General features: G+C 42.0%; 1 protein-coding gene across 9 annotated transcripts in view; it reads right to left on the reverse strand.

Annotated features, from left to right (window-relative positions):
* The window catches only part of RELB (RELB proto-oncogene, NF-kB subunit), a 46226-nt gene extending 31805 nt beyond the window's left edge, over positions 1-14421 (reverse strand). For 2 of the 9 annotated variants that reach the window (XM_029571115.1, XM_029571113.1), the window contains exons 1-2: positions 14063-14415; positions 1260-1710 (exon numbers count right to left, since the gene is read on the reverse strand). Coding sequence is in view for 4 of the 9 variants with exons in the window: in XM_029571111.1 (XP_029426971.1) it covers positions 14063-14135 (73 nt within the window). In the remaining 5 variants the exon portion in view is untranslated. Of the gene's footprint in view, positions 1-1259; positions 1711-13323; positions 13454-14062 lie in introns of all 9 variants that reach the window. The other 7 variants (XM_029571111.1, XM_029571109.1, XM_029571112.1 and 4 more) reach the window with 6 other exon arrangements.
* Between the last annotated feature and the right edge of the window lie 561 nt (positions 14422-14982).

Here is a 14982-nt window from a genome sequence, read left to right on the forward strand (position 1 = left end):
TCTCTAACTGTGTAACATCAAGTTAGGTTGAGAGAACATTGCATAAATCTCATCTTTGGCTAAGTTTCCTCACTCCGAAGGTCATCAAATCTTCACAAGAGAGCACTGTTCTGTTTGTACGTCTCACTCTGAATATTAAAGTGGCCCCTAACCCCTACACTAATACCTCACCTCGATTTACTAGGTGGGCCTCCCATAGAGATATAAATGCCTGTCTAGCGTGAGGGTATTGTAGTTAGTGTCTCTCTCCCCCCCCACACCGGTGGAATTTTTGGTTGTAACTGGAGATCTGTTCGTAAATCAAAACCAGGATTTCGGTCGTAACTCAAAATTTGTTCGTAACCTGAAACCTTAAATGTTGGTCGTAACCCAAGCCATTTGTAACCAGAGGGCCCACTGTATTATCCATGGCATTTTTTTCATCCATAAAATGGACCTGGTTTCGCCTTGGGAACAGCTGCCAGACACTGTCAGTGTTTCGAGTTATATATTGTCTGCTTCAGGGTTGATAATTAGGACTCTATGTAAAATATAGCATTAAGCTGTTATACTTTGTACCAGCAAGATATAAAGTTAATAATTTAGTATAAGCCATACTCTGTAAAAAAAAAAAAAAAAAAAGAAAAGAAAAGGCATCTGTCGTCATAACAACCAATGATTTAAAGGGACCGAAATCAATCAAATTACAGACATGAATAACATCGCTTAACCAAGTTTAGTAGAATGCTGCCCACTCAATTTCCTTATTCAGTCTATTAGGAATTAGTGTTCCTATTGCAAATAAAGTTTTAATGCAACAGGAACAACATTTTATTAAAATCTCCTCCCCTTCTATTTGGATAAACTAGATGTAAAACTGAAAATCATAAATCATCCAGTATATGTGCTACTAGCAGTGCTTCAAGGCACCCACATCAAATACAATTTAGGTGTTCCTGACTACGAACGTTTACTGTACAGATAGTTTTTCCTATGTATAACAGGAAGCATGGGCATCAAATTACATATATTACTCCCTTAGAATTGCAAATTGTATATTGTCATAAAACATATGGCTGACATGATGGAAACAAAAGAACTTCTCTTCAAAAGATAGCGAACAGATGCTGCAATTTGAACAAGGAAAATGACTGTGCAACACTTTCAATCTTCTTATTGTCAGGGAATTCATCTGCGTAATGTACTGAAGATACCAAGCGATCTCAGAGACTGCAAGATCTTTTCAGAACAAACACAAGTTATTGAAAAATCAAACATACACTAATCACATCCATATTTTCCGATCTCTGCCGTATTAAATTAGGTCTGACAGGTGTATGATAAGACGCAGACTAATCTTGATTCCGGTGTTTTAAGGAGAAAGAAGTCACTCGTTCAAGTCCAACGGGCTCTCTTGAAAAGTCCTTTGAATAACACAAAAGGGATAATCCTGTTATAAAAACCTTTTCTTCATGTTATGCACTTGATGGAGAAATTCTTTATTAGTGGAGCACAAACATTTCAATTGAAAAAATTGCCCCATCAGTAAATTCTCTTGCGAATGCTTCGGATGGCGACTGGAGAAATGCAGTAATGTGTTTCTATCTTTAGGATTTTGAAAAACAAAAAAACGAAAACCATCTTTAGACATGGAGATGGTAATATCTAAATAAGATATTTGGTCTGTAATCCATGTATAAGTGAATTGCAGGTTTTTATCTCGCAGCAAACCTAAGGAGAAAAGATGGAAAGCTATGACCACAGATGCTCTCTTGCCCATATATTGTCCTGCCCCAGCTTGTACCTAGTTCTAGTCCTTGTCTGTATCTATGTTCAGTCCCAGCCCCAGCGCTGTATCCTGTTCCCATACCCATTACTATGGCTCCAGGCTACCCAGCCTATCCTGGCCTTGCTCTCACCTGCATAGACTCACCAAGACCTACTGGTCCCCAGAACCCAAGGGCTAAACCTGTGGGGGAGGGGGCTGGCTAGGCGGAAGACCAGCCCTAGTCCTGTCCCGCATCCAGCTGTGCAGTCCTGTACCGCTCTTGGGGTGATGTACCTCCAGAAATCTTGACACCTTCTTTTCAGAACATTCTAGATACATTACAAAGCTTTGATATTTTTGTGCTATGACTATTGCATTGTTGAGTAAATTTTATTGTAAATTTAGGTGTTTAGAATATAATAACATAAGATTTGCTATATAGGATCAGACCAAAAGTCCAACAAGCCCAATATCCTGTTTCCAGCAGTGGCAAATCCAAGTCCCAAGCACCTGGCAGGATCCCAAAAAGGTAGATATATTCCATGCTGCTTATCCCAGGAGCAAGCTGTGAATTTCTCTAAATCCAGATTAATAATGGTCTATGGATTTTTCATCACCAATGTGGCAAGTTTAAATCAATGGATTACAAAATTAGTCTGAACATCAACACAAAGGCATTCACAAAATATCATTTGTTTTCAACAAAATTATTCATCAACAGTTAGTTATTAACAATGAACAGGGACCATCATACCACCCACGTACTGCAGGACATGTCCATGTTTTTAATACTACTAGTCACCACTAATCAATTGGTCCACTGTTCTCACTTTTTTCTATTTTATAATGCATATAATAATTTATATGCATTATATATAATAATAATATATAATATAATGCGAATTTGCAGTTTCAATGTAAACCGGTGTGATTTGTATTTTGTACAGGAACGTTGGTATAAAAAAGTTAAACATAAATAAATAAAAATTATTTAAAAGGGGAACTTTCTATAAATCGGCCTGGCGCTTCTACTGAGAAGGATGAATGCTATTAGCAATGCAGTGGGGATGGGGAGATTCTTGGCTGAAGGTGGGGAGAGAGGGACATGCTAGGCAGGAGATGGAGAGAGAGATGGGGATGCTGCTAAGGGGATGGATGGGAGAATCTGCTTAATATTGTTTTATTGTTCTGGCTTCTATCCAGCAAAATAAACTCAGATATTTACCGTAAAAATTATTTTCTCCCGTTTTTGTTCTTGTCATAATAAACCCTGAAAAATTATCTGGCAATATAAACAACAATAAAAACCAAAAATGAAAGTCCCTATTCATCCCTTACAAATAGTGAATTAGAGATGTGCATTCATTTGAAACTAATGAGTAAAACACCATGAACAGTAAAATTGTCCTTACCTGATCATTTTCTTTCCTTGAGTCCTGCTAGACCAGGGATTCTCCCTGCTCCTCAGCTGTCGGAAACAAATGGCACACCTCCTTAATGACTTCACTCTTTGTCATAAAGGGGGAGAGACCATCAAGTCCTTTCTAGGTACCTACCCCTTTTCTCATGTAGCACAAGTTTTAAGAAATGTTTTCTTTCACTATCGTCATTCATGGTTTCCCCCCTCCTGAGGAAGGGCTAAGAGAGAAAGAGAGAGGGCCAGATAACCTCAGGCATCTCTGCTCGTGGCCCTTGTATCCCTGGGTAGACCCTGGACTGGTCTAGCAGGACTTAGAGAAGAAAGTTATCAAGTGAGGACAATTTTACTTTTCACCTGCTAGACACTTGTGAAATACAAAAGCTACCCTTGTAGCTGGGTGGGAGGAAGATTGGGCTGCCTTGAGGAACGCAGATCCAAAAACCAACTTCGCCTTCGTTTTTATATCCAGCCCAAAGTGCCTGGCAAATGAGAGCAGGGGTGACTAGGTGGCAGCCCTGCAGATCTCACCTGGGGAGACCGATGGTGCTTCTGCCCTGGATGCTGACTGCATCCTCGTAGAGTCAGAACAGAGTGCCCCTGGCACTTGTCTGCCATTAAGTAGGCTGAGGTGATTGCTTCTTTCACCCTCTTCGATACTGTGGCCTTTTCCCTTTCATGGTCCCCTGAGCAGCATGAACAGTCTATCAGATTTCCTGAAGGGCTTCATCACTTTCAAATACAGTGTGAGGCACATCCAGGAGGTGCAGTCTTTCGTCTTTACCTTTGCAATCCTTTCTTCAAACAGCTGGCAGTAACACCATCTGGTTCATGTGGAAGGGGATACTATCTTGGGCAGAAATAAGGGTACCGGCCTGAAGGTGACTGAATGTGGAGAAGTCAGCAAGTATGGCTCGCTGCTGGAAAGTGCCTCTAACTCCGAAATGCGTCTGGTGGAGCAAATTGCAATCAAAAAGGTAATCTTTAAGATCAGATCTTACAAGGCACTTGCCTTAAAGGCTCAAAGTGTGCCCCTACTACAGATGCAGGATATCTGGAGGTTTTCACTCAGAGTGGATGGTATATCATTTTTATTATAACAAGCTTTGTCAAGATGGTGTTTGATGTTCATATTTTTTCCCATAAATGTGCAGGGCACAGCTATACCAGTCAGTCAAATGTACATGGGTGCTTCAATTTATCAAAAAACAAAATGCTGGTGTTGCGTTTCTGCAGGAGATGTGTATGTCAAAAAAAGAGCATGGAAATATGTGTAGGAGGCTGGGCTGCTCGTGTTTATGCTGCCTCCTACACGTCTCGTAGTAGAGTAGATGTGGATTTTAATTCACAAACATTTACCCTCTTAAAGTGCTTAAAACATTGTGATCTGAATGGAAGAGTCATAGTTGTGGAGGGCAGTGTACATGATCAGCCCATTAAGCTTGTAAATGTCTATCGGCCTAATGTTGGTCAAAGCACATTCTACCAAACATTGTGTGCTATTCTGCAGCAATTTAATACACAGGGTTTGTGTTTGGAGGGAGATTGGAATTTATGACCTGATAACAGAATTCACAGATCTGGAGGGAATAATGCTAGGCGGGAGGTGGTGCTGAGGTTTCAAAATTTGATCTCTTCTTATGTTCTTAAGGAGGTTTGGAGAGAATGGTATCTCTCCAGTAGAGATTACACTTTTTTCTCACCTCGTCATAGATCTTATAGTAGAATTGATTTCTTTTCTTATGTGATTCCTACTTGAGTACAATCTAGTGTTGTGATATTTTGCCCTGTACTTTGTCGGGGGCAAATGATGGGCTTCGATCTGTAAGACCATGGAGGTTTAATAAATCTCTTCTGGGGAAGAAAGCATTTCGGGACCTGATAGCTGACACATACACTGAGTTTAATGAAACAAATCCAGTGGGGGATTATAAGCCAACACTGAGATGGGACGTTTTTAAATATGTACTCAAGGGGAAAATTATTTCGTTTGCAAGTTATCTTAATAGGGAACAAAAGGCTAAACAATTAGAACTGGAACATACTATTAAAAAAAAAAAAAAAAGAGGATCATCAAATTTCTATAAGAAATTACTTCTAGCTAGGGATGAATTTAAAACCTTTACAAAGTGATGTTATTGAAAGATCTCTCAGGTATACAAAACAATACTACGAGCTTGAAAAAAGGCAGGTGCTTTGCTTGCTAGAGCGGTTAAAGAACGGATAAGAGATTCTATAATATTTGGGATACAGGAATCAGATGGGGCGATAAACTATCGCCCTACAGATATTAATATAATTGTTTGTTAGGCATTTTTAGACTTTATCTACTGCTCAGCCTGACCCTACGCCTGTGGAGATTAACCGGTTTGTTGATCCTCTAGGACTTCCTAAAGTACCTGAAGAATATTTGGGATGTTTAACAGCTCCCATTATGCCAGAAGAGGTTATTAGTGCAATTCAGAAATTGGCTTTAGATAAAAACCCTGGCCCAGATAGGTTTTAACTAGCCTATAGTTGCCATCTGGATCAAGTGACACTGGCATACTCCCACCGAAAGGTCTGAGTATGTGCAAGAAACTATTTGAAGAATAACTTTTGGGAAGCTCTTAAAGTTTAAAAAAAAGCTTTAAAAAGTAGGCTTTGGCACTCGTAAAGGGCTTTTTCTGAGTTTCCTTGCTGCAGTCAGTAGTTTCTGTGAAAGAAACAGAGAGACAGTGGCACTGCTTTCTGTGTTCACTGGGGGCAGGGTAGGAGTGGAGTAGAAATTGAAGCAGTGCCAGTGATTGTTCTGTCTCTGACAAAATAATAGTAGTATGGTTATTTGCAGGCAGATTGAAGAAAAGCACAACCTTGCCAGTCTTCTTGGTTCTATTTCTAATGTTTTTGGGGGGGGTTTTCGTGGTGCATACATATACCCTGTATGTGTGTGACAGACATTTTTCCACATACTAAAATGGTACTATTTTTCTTCTAAGCATCCCTGCCTCTCACTTGCAAACCATGGCTCCTTCTCTCTCCTGAGCTCCTCTTGGTTCTCACCACATCCGGGGAACACTGACACGGGCAGAGTTCTTAAGACAAGAGAGAGGGAGGGAGCCAGAGGGAGAGAGAGAATGAAAGACCTTGAGTCTCTCTTATTTTTTTTTTTTTTTAAAGTAGGGCCAGGTCCTCTAGGATTCTCTATTCCCTTAGAGATTCCCCTAGGATGGATCGTCAGTCTCTAAGGAAACAGGGATCCACACCTAGGTGCCTACAACCAGGATCCTGTCTGGAAGCAGCTCCACTAGAGAAAGCAACCCTGAGAGGTTGTTGTCCCAGGGGCTAATAAGGCTGTACCAGGCCATACCTGGCTCTGGGAGGATCTGAAGAGTCCATCTATTTGAAAAAGTCTTATATTTTGCATCTTCCAAGAAAAAATTCTGTCCAGTGTGGATTACAAATTTACATTCATGAAATCAAGTTATAAACATAAAATAAAATTATAACTATGAAACAAAAATACACAAAACAATTAAAACAATAAGACGTTAAAAATAAACATCCATACGCCTCTTTAAAAAATATTGTCTTAAGATGCTTTCTGAAGGCCTTCCAACCCTTCTCATTCCTCAACGCTGCTGGTAAAGAATTCCATAAAATTGGGGAAACAAAAGAAAAGGCCCTTAAACAAGTCTGTATCAATTTCTAATCTCTTGTACTAGGGTAGCTGCAAAAGTCTTGCTCCAGCCGACTGCAATGTGTGTGAAGGAACATACCATTCAACCATTTTTCTAACTGAACAGTAATTATCAGAATTCAGTAATTTAGGCAGAATCACCAGCAATCTAAATGTACACCTCCACTTAATGGGAAGCCAATGCAGATTACATAGGGTAGGAGTTATGTGGTCTCGACGCGTCAGACCTTTTAAAAACTGGGCAGCAACATGCTGAACTAATTGTAGTTCATGTATGAGTTTTTCAGGAAGGCCTACACACAGACTGAAGCAGTAATCAAGCTGCCCTAAAACCAGAGTCAGCAGCACAGTTTAAACAGATCAGCAGGGAACAAAAGCTTTAAAAGGTTTCAATAGCTTTAATCTATAAAAAGCCAATTTTGCTAAATGACGAATAATGTGGCTTTAATAGTAAACGAGAATCTAGAAAACACCCTTAGACTGCACTGCGCACTGCTGTTAAACTAGGTAGCTGAGCACCCTTGTATTGGATAAACTCATTTCTAGCACTTAAGGGGCTTTTGGATGTTCAGAGACAATCTATTCTTAGCTAGCCAACACCAAATCTGTCATATAGACACAGAAACGTTTCTGGGGAAGCTCACCACATCCAGCACAAGGAAGATAAAACTGAATATCATCCACGTGTACAAAATATTTCACATCCATTGCCTGAAGGATTTGCTTCAATGGGAAAAGGTAAAGATTAAAAAGAACCAAACAGCGCAGAATCCTGGGAAACCCCCCGCCCGATATCAAACTACACCAAGAAGAACATTGTGTGCTGAATTGAATCCGCAGTCTTCTGCCCTGGAGAAAGGACTGAAAGCAGCTCAATGCAACCCCTGTAATGCCAGTACTGTACAGGCGGGAGATTAAAATATCATGCCACCCCAGAAGCGACAGATTTAGATGCCAATTTATCATATAGTGTATCTTCAATGTCATAGCCGACTCCAAACGGGCCATTTCCTGGCTTTCTGGCCATCTAACCCAACGCAGGGCTGCTCGAGCTACATAGCCGCAGCAAACTGAGGCTTGGATTGCCGTGGCCCTCGTGGAGAAGCCTTGCTTTAGCACCGCTTCAATTTTCCTGCCATGAGGGTCCTTCAGAGCCGAGCCGCCTTTAACAGAGATGGTGGTCTTGTGCGCTACTGCTGAAACACGTGGCGAAGCCTCCGTGGCAATTTGTTCTTATCCAGTGGGAGAGAGTAGAGCTTACCCAAGACCCTGCCCCCTTTTAAACCACCCTGAGGAGAGTCCCACTTTGCTAAAAGCATCTGCCTCAGGGCCTTATGCACTGCTGTTGGGGGGGGGGGGCTGAAAGAGGAAGAGGACTTGGTGTTGCGATGTCTACAGTCAGGGGAAGATGGCAGGGGAGTCCCACGTCACTCAGAAGGAGCCAGAGAAACCCACAGATAGAGAAAAGGTACTGTCAGGTGTATATCTCAGTGCACAGCTGGATCCCCAGCGGCTGATAGGCACTACAGAGGCTTATCCTTCCCTCAGCTTCAGATCATGCCCTTCGGCTGAAAACACTGAAATGTCTATTTGCAGTTTCTTTATAAAGGGGTATTGAAGTCGGGGCAGATTTTATAGAAACAGTCTTCTCTATTTGAGTAATGTTTAAGTGAGATCCATACTCAACAGGACTAGTGCAGAGGGCACAAATGTTTAGTGGTTGAATATCCAATCAAATATTGCGATCAGGACTGGAATTTCTTTTGGCTAAAATAGCCTCTTTCATCTCACCTTTTAACCATGTCAGCAGTCATCTGGCCTTCCTTCCACTTTTTTTTAATGCGTGGAATACATCTAGACTGGGCTTCCAAGATGGTATTTTTAAGCAATGTCCATGCCTAATGTAAACTCTTAAGCTTTGTAACTCCACCTTGCAGTTTTTCCTAACTATTTTTCTTATTTTATCAAAGTATCTCTTTTGAAAGTTTAATTCTAGAGCTATAGATTTACTTAATATCCTCTCAGTTATTAAGTCAAATTTGATCGCACTAAGGGGGGCGTTCATCAAATTGCGCTAGGGTCCTAATGCCCGCAATAACGTGATAAATAACACATCATGAGATGCGTATTCAAATTTTAAAAATTTAGTCAAATGGGAGTTTGGGCGGAGTTTATGAAAATGAGGGGTGCTTATTTCTGCTTAATACTGCGTGCGATAGCGTAACACACGCTATCTTATTTTATTTATTTAAACATTTTTATATACCGGCGTTAGTTGTGGACATCATGTCGGTTTACAGTAAACAGGTTAAGTTTGGAAATTACATTTTAACAGGGAAGTCAAAATTGGGAGAGGGGGTAACGATAGGCAGCTAAGAAAAGATAGGGTAAACAAACAAGATACCTCGCGGAGAGGAGATGGAGTAAAACAAACATAGTTCCTCAATATGAGAAATAGGGAGTAGATGTATTGTGGTCTACATTAGCACGGATTGATGACTTTTTAATCTGGGTAAGCTTGGTTGAACAACCATGTTTTCAATTTCTTTTTGAAGTTGTTCATACAGGGTTCGAGGCGTTTTAATATAAATTAAATCTTGAGATTTAATGCCGGAAATAACTACTACACCTTTTTTCCTGGCGTTATGCTGTGTGTTATGCGTGAATCAGGATTTACGATAAATATCGCAAATCCTGTTTCGGGCAGGGAGGAGGAGGGGATGGGGGAGAGAGAGAGTGCCTCTGAAGAAGCACACATATTAGGAAACTTTTTATGCCACTGTAAGAAGGGTCATTCTCAACTCCGGGTAAGGTTTTGCTGGTGGGCTAGGTTTTGCGGGGTAGTTTTACATGCACAGTCAGAGGTATGAACGGCACAATAGACATCAGTGAAGATTTTATGTGATTTGGAGTGATGAAAGGTACACAAACATGAGATTTGTACAATGTACTCTCGACCTAGCTTGATGCACTCTCTATCTAGCTGGTAACTGTGGCTTAGTTTCTGGAGGGAGGTTTGGGTAAGTGGGTAAGAGGAGTTTGACTAGGAATTGGTATGGTGGCCCGGATTAGTTTATGGTATGAACAGGAGATGGGAACCACCGATATGGTTGAAGAATGAAAAATTAGGGCAAGAAAGTGCCTGTACTTGTGTGTGGGAACCTGGATTAATTGATTGAGGCTAAGGTCATCCAAGTTTAGCTGGAAAGTTGCAGCCTACAGGTGGTGGGAGGAGGCAGCAATATCACATAGGAATTCAGATAGTTTGAGAAAGGAGTCATGGTGATTCTCCAGACAATAGATGAGATTGAGTTTTGGACCTTCATTGCCTTGAAATTTAATTACTGGGCAGTCAATAATTGGCAGTAACCAAATCAAAGGGCCAGTGTGTTTTTGATGATAGTCACCACTCTTCCTCCTCGTCCCATAAGATAGGGTGTAAGGGGATTTAGGTCCTTAGGTGGGTATAGCTGTGACAGTGTCACTCTCTCCTATCCAGGTCTCAGTAAGGCATAGCATATGGATCTTGAATTATTCAATGAAGTCCAGTATGTGATGGGACTTGCTGTCTGCAGCACGTGAATTGAGAAGGCTAAGTTGGAGGGAAAGACAGGCTATTTGTTTGGTTTAGGTGGAAGTCAAAGGTTGTAGCGGGGTAGGGTGAAGGAGCCCTGTGCAGGTTGGTTTGAGTGGCTGGGAGTATCTCCTCCCCCAAATCACCTGTACAGGTGGCATGGACTTGTTGAAGCACATTGTGATAATATAAATTGTGGTCAATACTCCCTCTCTTTTTGTTAAAGGATTAGAGAGCTAGGGAAAGTAGAGACAGAGGCTTTTTTTTTTTTTTAATGTATATCCCCCCCTCTTTTGTCTACTTTTTCTGATTCTATCCCCCTCTACAGGGATTTGTTCACATTCAAGGTAACTATAAAGTGGCCATAAGAAAAGAGTGAACAGCTGAAAAGTGAATTGGCTGGAGAGAGACACGATATTCATGATGCTAGTTACAGGTGGGATGAGAGGGATAGGTAATTCAGGGGGTAACCAGCACTCAAAGAAATCCCATAGTTCTAGATAATAAAATAATAAAATAATATATAATAATAATATGGATAGATAGGCTACTTACAATTGATGAAGGGTTGCTGATGAAAAGAGTAATTAATCCAACAAATGATGTGTATATATTTTGAGGGCACTGAGATTTGGCATGGCTCTTCATGCTCAAAGGGCACTTTCATGCCAGGCCAACCGGTTGAAGAACTCACCTCTGGGCCTTCCTCCTGCTCTGATATTGGCAGTGGATGGGCCTAGGGAAACCCTGCGGTGGAGGAGCTGGCATCAGGGGGATTCGGTGGCTATGGGAGGAGGGGAATAGGGAGTACCTCGAGAACAAAGATGGGGTCTTCCTTCCCTCATCTCTTGCTGCTGCAGACTGGGCAGCAGAGCACCCTGTCCTTCAGTCTTCTGGAGTGGATAAGTTTTTGCTGGCATCTAGAAAATTCTCAATAAAATCTTGTAATTTCAAATAAAAAAGGTTCACTATCTGGGGCTCAAATTTCCAGCAACATGTTCTGCATTTTTTAATATAAGGCACCTTGGAAGATTTTGTTCTTATATACTCCTCATGCTGGCAGTTCAGCTGAAATACGGCCATGATGGGTTTTTAATTGTGCCTTGATTTTGATTTTAATGTATTCTTTGGTTATGATCTTATGTCATGGTGCCTACCAATAAATTCTATCTCCTTATACATGTTGGGTGCTGCCCCTATCTGTTTTGATTAGTTTTAATTTGATCATCTTTTAATATGATTTATTTATTTTTACTGATACTGTTTTTATTATTATTTTTATCAATATTATTCTTATTTATATTTCACTATTCGTAGGTTCATTAGTATAACACCTGCCATCCTTTAAATAATATTATAGTTGGCTCTCTCTTTGATGTGGTTTCTCAGCCTCTCCTTTCTTTCTGCTCTGGAAAACAAACTCTGTCAGAGTTCATGTCAGTGCCACATCAGTATACCCTGAAACTTTCGAAGGCCTTCCGAGATCCCATCAATCTATAAATTGCCGCATTCATAAAAGGCCTAAATCACCTGAAACTCCCGATTATTTTTTATTTAGATTTTTATATTCTGCTTTTTGGCACTTCACAGTGTACATCAAAGCAGATTACATTCAGGTACTGTAGGTATTTCCCTATCCTCACAGGGTTTATAATCTAAGTTTGTACCTGAGATAATGGAGGGTAAAATGACTTGCCCAAGGTCACAAGGAGTGACAGCGGGATTTGAACCTTAGAGATCATTCTATACTTAGGGATCTGAATCTAGCACTGGCTCAACTCATGGAATCACTATGCAAACCTTCAGCGACCCTAAAAATAAAAATCCTTTCTTGGAAAGTTGTTTTTTGTTTTAAATACCATTTGCATCTGTCAAGAATAAGTGGTCTACAAGCCTTACTATCCCACTCTCCTTATACTCAAATTTTCCATAACAGCAGTTGTGAAAATTCATCCTAATCTTCTACCAAAAGTGGTCTCCCAGCTTCATCTAAGCCAATCCATTGTTTGGAGTACATTTGTTTCCTAAGGCAAACAGGCTCTTCATTAAATTTGGATTGCGGAAGAGCTTTAATCATATTATTTGTAAGGAACAAAATCTTACCGAAAGTCTCCAACTATCTGTTGCCAAAAGCCCGATCAGTAAGAAAGAGAACTCTCGGATATCCGATTGTAAATCTTACTGTGATGCCTGCAGTGGCAGTTACAACTCTAAACAGAGCAGCACTTCACAATCCTAAACACCTTGCTGAATAAACTGGCCATTTGGGTCTTTTTCTGCCTTCCTTTACTATGTATGCTGGGGGGGTTTTTTTTGTCTGTCTACATCTGTACACACGTTTTGTGGACCCACATTTTAGCCAGACAATGGGTTTTTAACTGGTTAAATTTAAGCTATTAGCCATGTAAATCTTTTGAATATTGACCCCGATGTTTCTCGGTTTCAAAAGAGTTCTTTCGAAGGGTGCGAGGATTAGGGGAAGGAAGGAGCTTCAGTCTCTGGGACATTGGATCATGAGCAGGCTATCATCATTCTGTCATTGTATATGGAAAAAGCATAATGGCAGGAGCATGAATTGTACTTGGCATCGTAGGAGGACTGCCGTCTTCCTCTGCTCTCCAACAGTAGTCAGTTTAGCGGTTCAAACAGATATGATTTATTTTGTTTAAAAAGATTTGTAGCCTGCATACTTCAAAAGAAGTTAACAGTGGTTCACAAATTGTACGTGCATAAAAAAATATAAAGTCACCCCCCCTTCCAAATTACACATCATGAGACCAACTGAAACACCTCCTTGGCACATGGATGCCCAAAATTAGCTTTCCACTGATGCCAAAAAATATGTCTAAGGCACCCTCATAACCCTCCAGACAAAAGATCACACCAGAGGGCACTGGGTCGCTTACCTCTACCCTACTCCTCATGGATGGATGGATTTTAAAGTCCAGAGCGTCAATAAGATGCAGTATCTTCCCACGTTGGTATCCTGTTAGTAGAGATGCTTGGCTCGCTATTGTTCAGGCCTGCCTGCCCACCCTGGCAGTAGATAGATTAGCCTAACGGTTAGAGCACTGGACTGAAAAGCAGGGAAGCTAGGGCTCAAATCCTACATGGCCTTAGGCAAGTCACTTCACCATAAATTGTAAGCTCTCTGGGACAGGGATCTACCAACTGTACCTAAATGTAACTGGCCTTCCAAAGGTAAATAAATCCAAATACGTCTACCACACACACCTCTGCCAAGTTTATAACCAACCCAGAAGAGACCAGAATTAAGCAGCCAAACCACGAACATTTTAATCCAGTCGAGCAGATCAAACAAGTACCAACATCCCCATTTTCCTTCCGATTTTTATTTCCTTGCCGAAGAGATATTAAAGTGTTTGAAAGTTCCTCCTACCCAGCAGCTCCCACCAGGGTAGCAGCTGTGCTAATGGTCATCAGAGCCCCCATACAGGCGTCACACATTGATACGAGTAAAGCAGGAATAGAGCACGGAGAAGAGAAGACCGGATTTTCCTTTCCATGGAAAAGTTGTTTGTTTGTTTTTTAATAGGAGAATGTGAGACACGCCGGCCACCCCAGCCCTGACGGACATACAGAGGGCTCCTGCCACGCTGTGCGGCTGCTCCCGGATTGCCTTACCTGCGCTGGGGCAGTTGACCCCTGGAGAGCATCGGGCCCCAGGCTCCCCCTTCCCGGTCCGCGGATCTCTCATGGCTCTGCCTCCGGTCCCGGTGTCACTACCCGGGCTCCGGCCCTGGCCCCTGCCCCTCTCCAGTGCCCCGGCCTGGGCTGACTCCGTCCACCCTGCCCACGCGCTCTATGCCGGTATCACTTTCCCCGGTCTCTGCGCGCCAGTCTCGTTCTGAGTCTCGCCCAGCACCGCCGACTTGGTCCTGATTCTCTTTTCCCAGGCGTGGGTCTATATTCTCCTGCTCGCTTGCTCCAGCCGCGGAATTCCCCGGCTCCCCTCCTTGTTCGCTAATTGGCTGCGGCGGGAGGTGACCTCACGCCACGGACCGGGAATTCCCCGATCACGTGGCCAGCCGTGGGCGGAGAGAGGTAGTGGAGTCGCCCGGGGCTTCCTTTTGTCTTTATTAACGGGCCTGGTGTGCGAAGTGAGTCTTTGCCCGCGGATCGAGGATAGGAGAAAGGGCAGCTTTCTTAAGACCTTTTTTTCTAAAGCGAAAAGGGTCGCCAGGGATAAGCCCTTCATGGAGCCGGGCTTTCTCGGCTATGAAAATCCTTCTGAGGTGCAGCTGCGATTCCCCTCTGCCGCCTGTTCCCTAATTTCTGTTAAGGCTTCTACATAAACACAGCAGCTACCCCCTCCTCTCCCAACCTACCTCAGCCCAGATAGCCCAGGAGTAGGTAATTCCAGCCCTGGAATGCCACAAATGAATTGTTTTCAGGATATTCATAATAAATATGCATGAGATAGATTGGCATAGAAGAGTGATAACACATGCACATTTCTCTCATGCATATTCATTATGGATATCCTAAAAAGCAGACTTGTTTGTTGCACTGCAGGATTGGAGTTGCCAATGCCTGCCCTGCCC

Source organism: Rhinatrema bivittatum, chromosome 11, assembly GCF_901001135.1.
Source record: "Rhinatrema bivittatum chromosome 11, aRhiBiv1.1, whole genome shotgun sequence".
Taxonomy (NCBI): Eukaryota; Metazoa; Chordata; class Amphibia; order Gymnophiona; family Rhinatrematidae; genus Rhinatrema; species Rhinatrema bivittatum.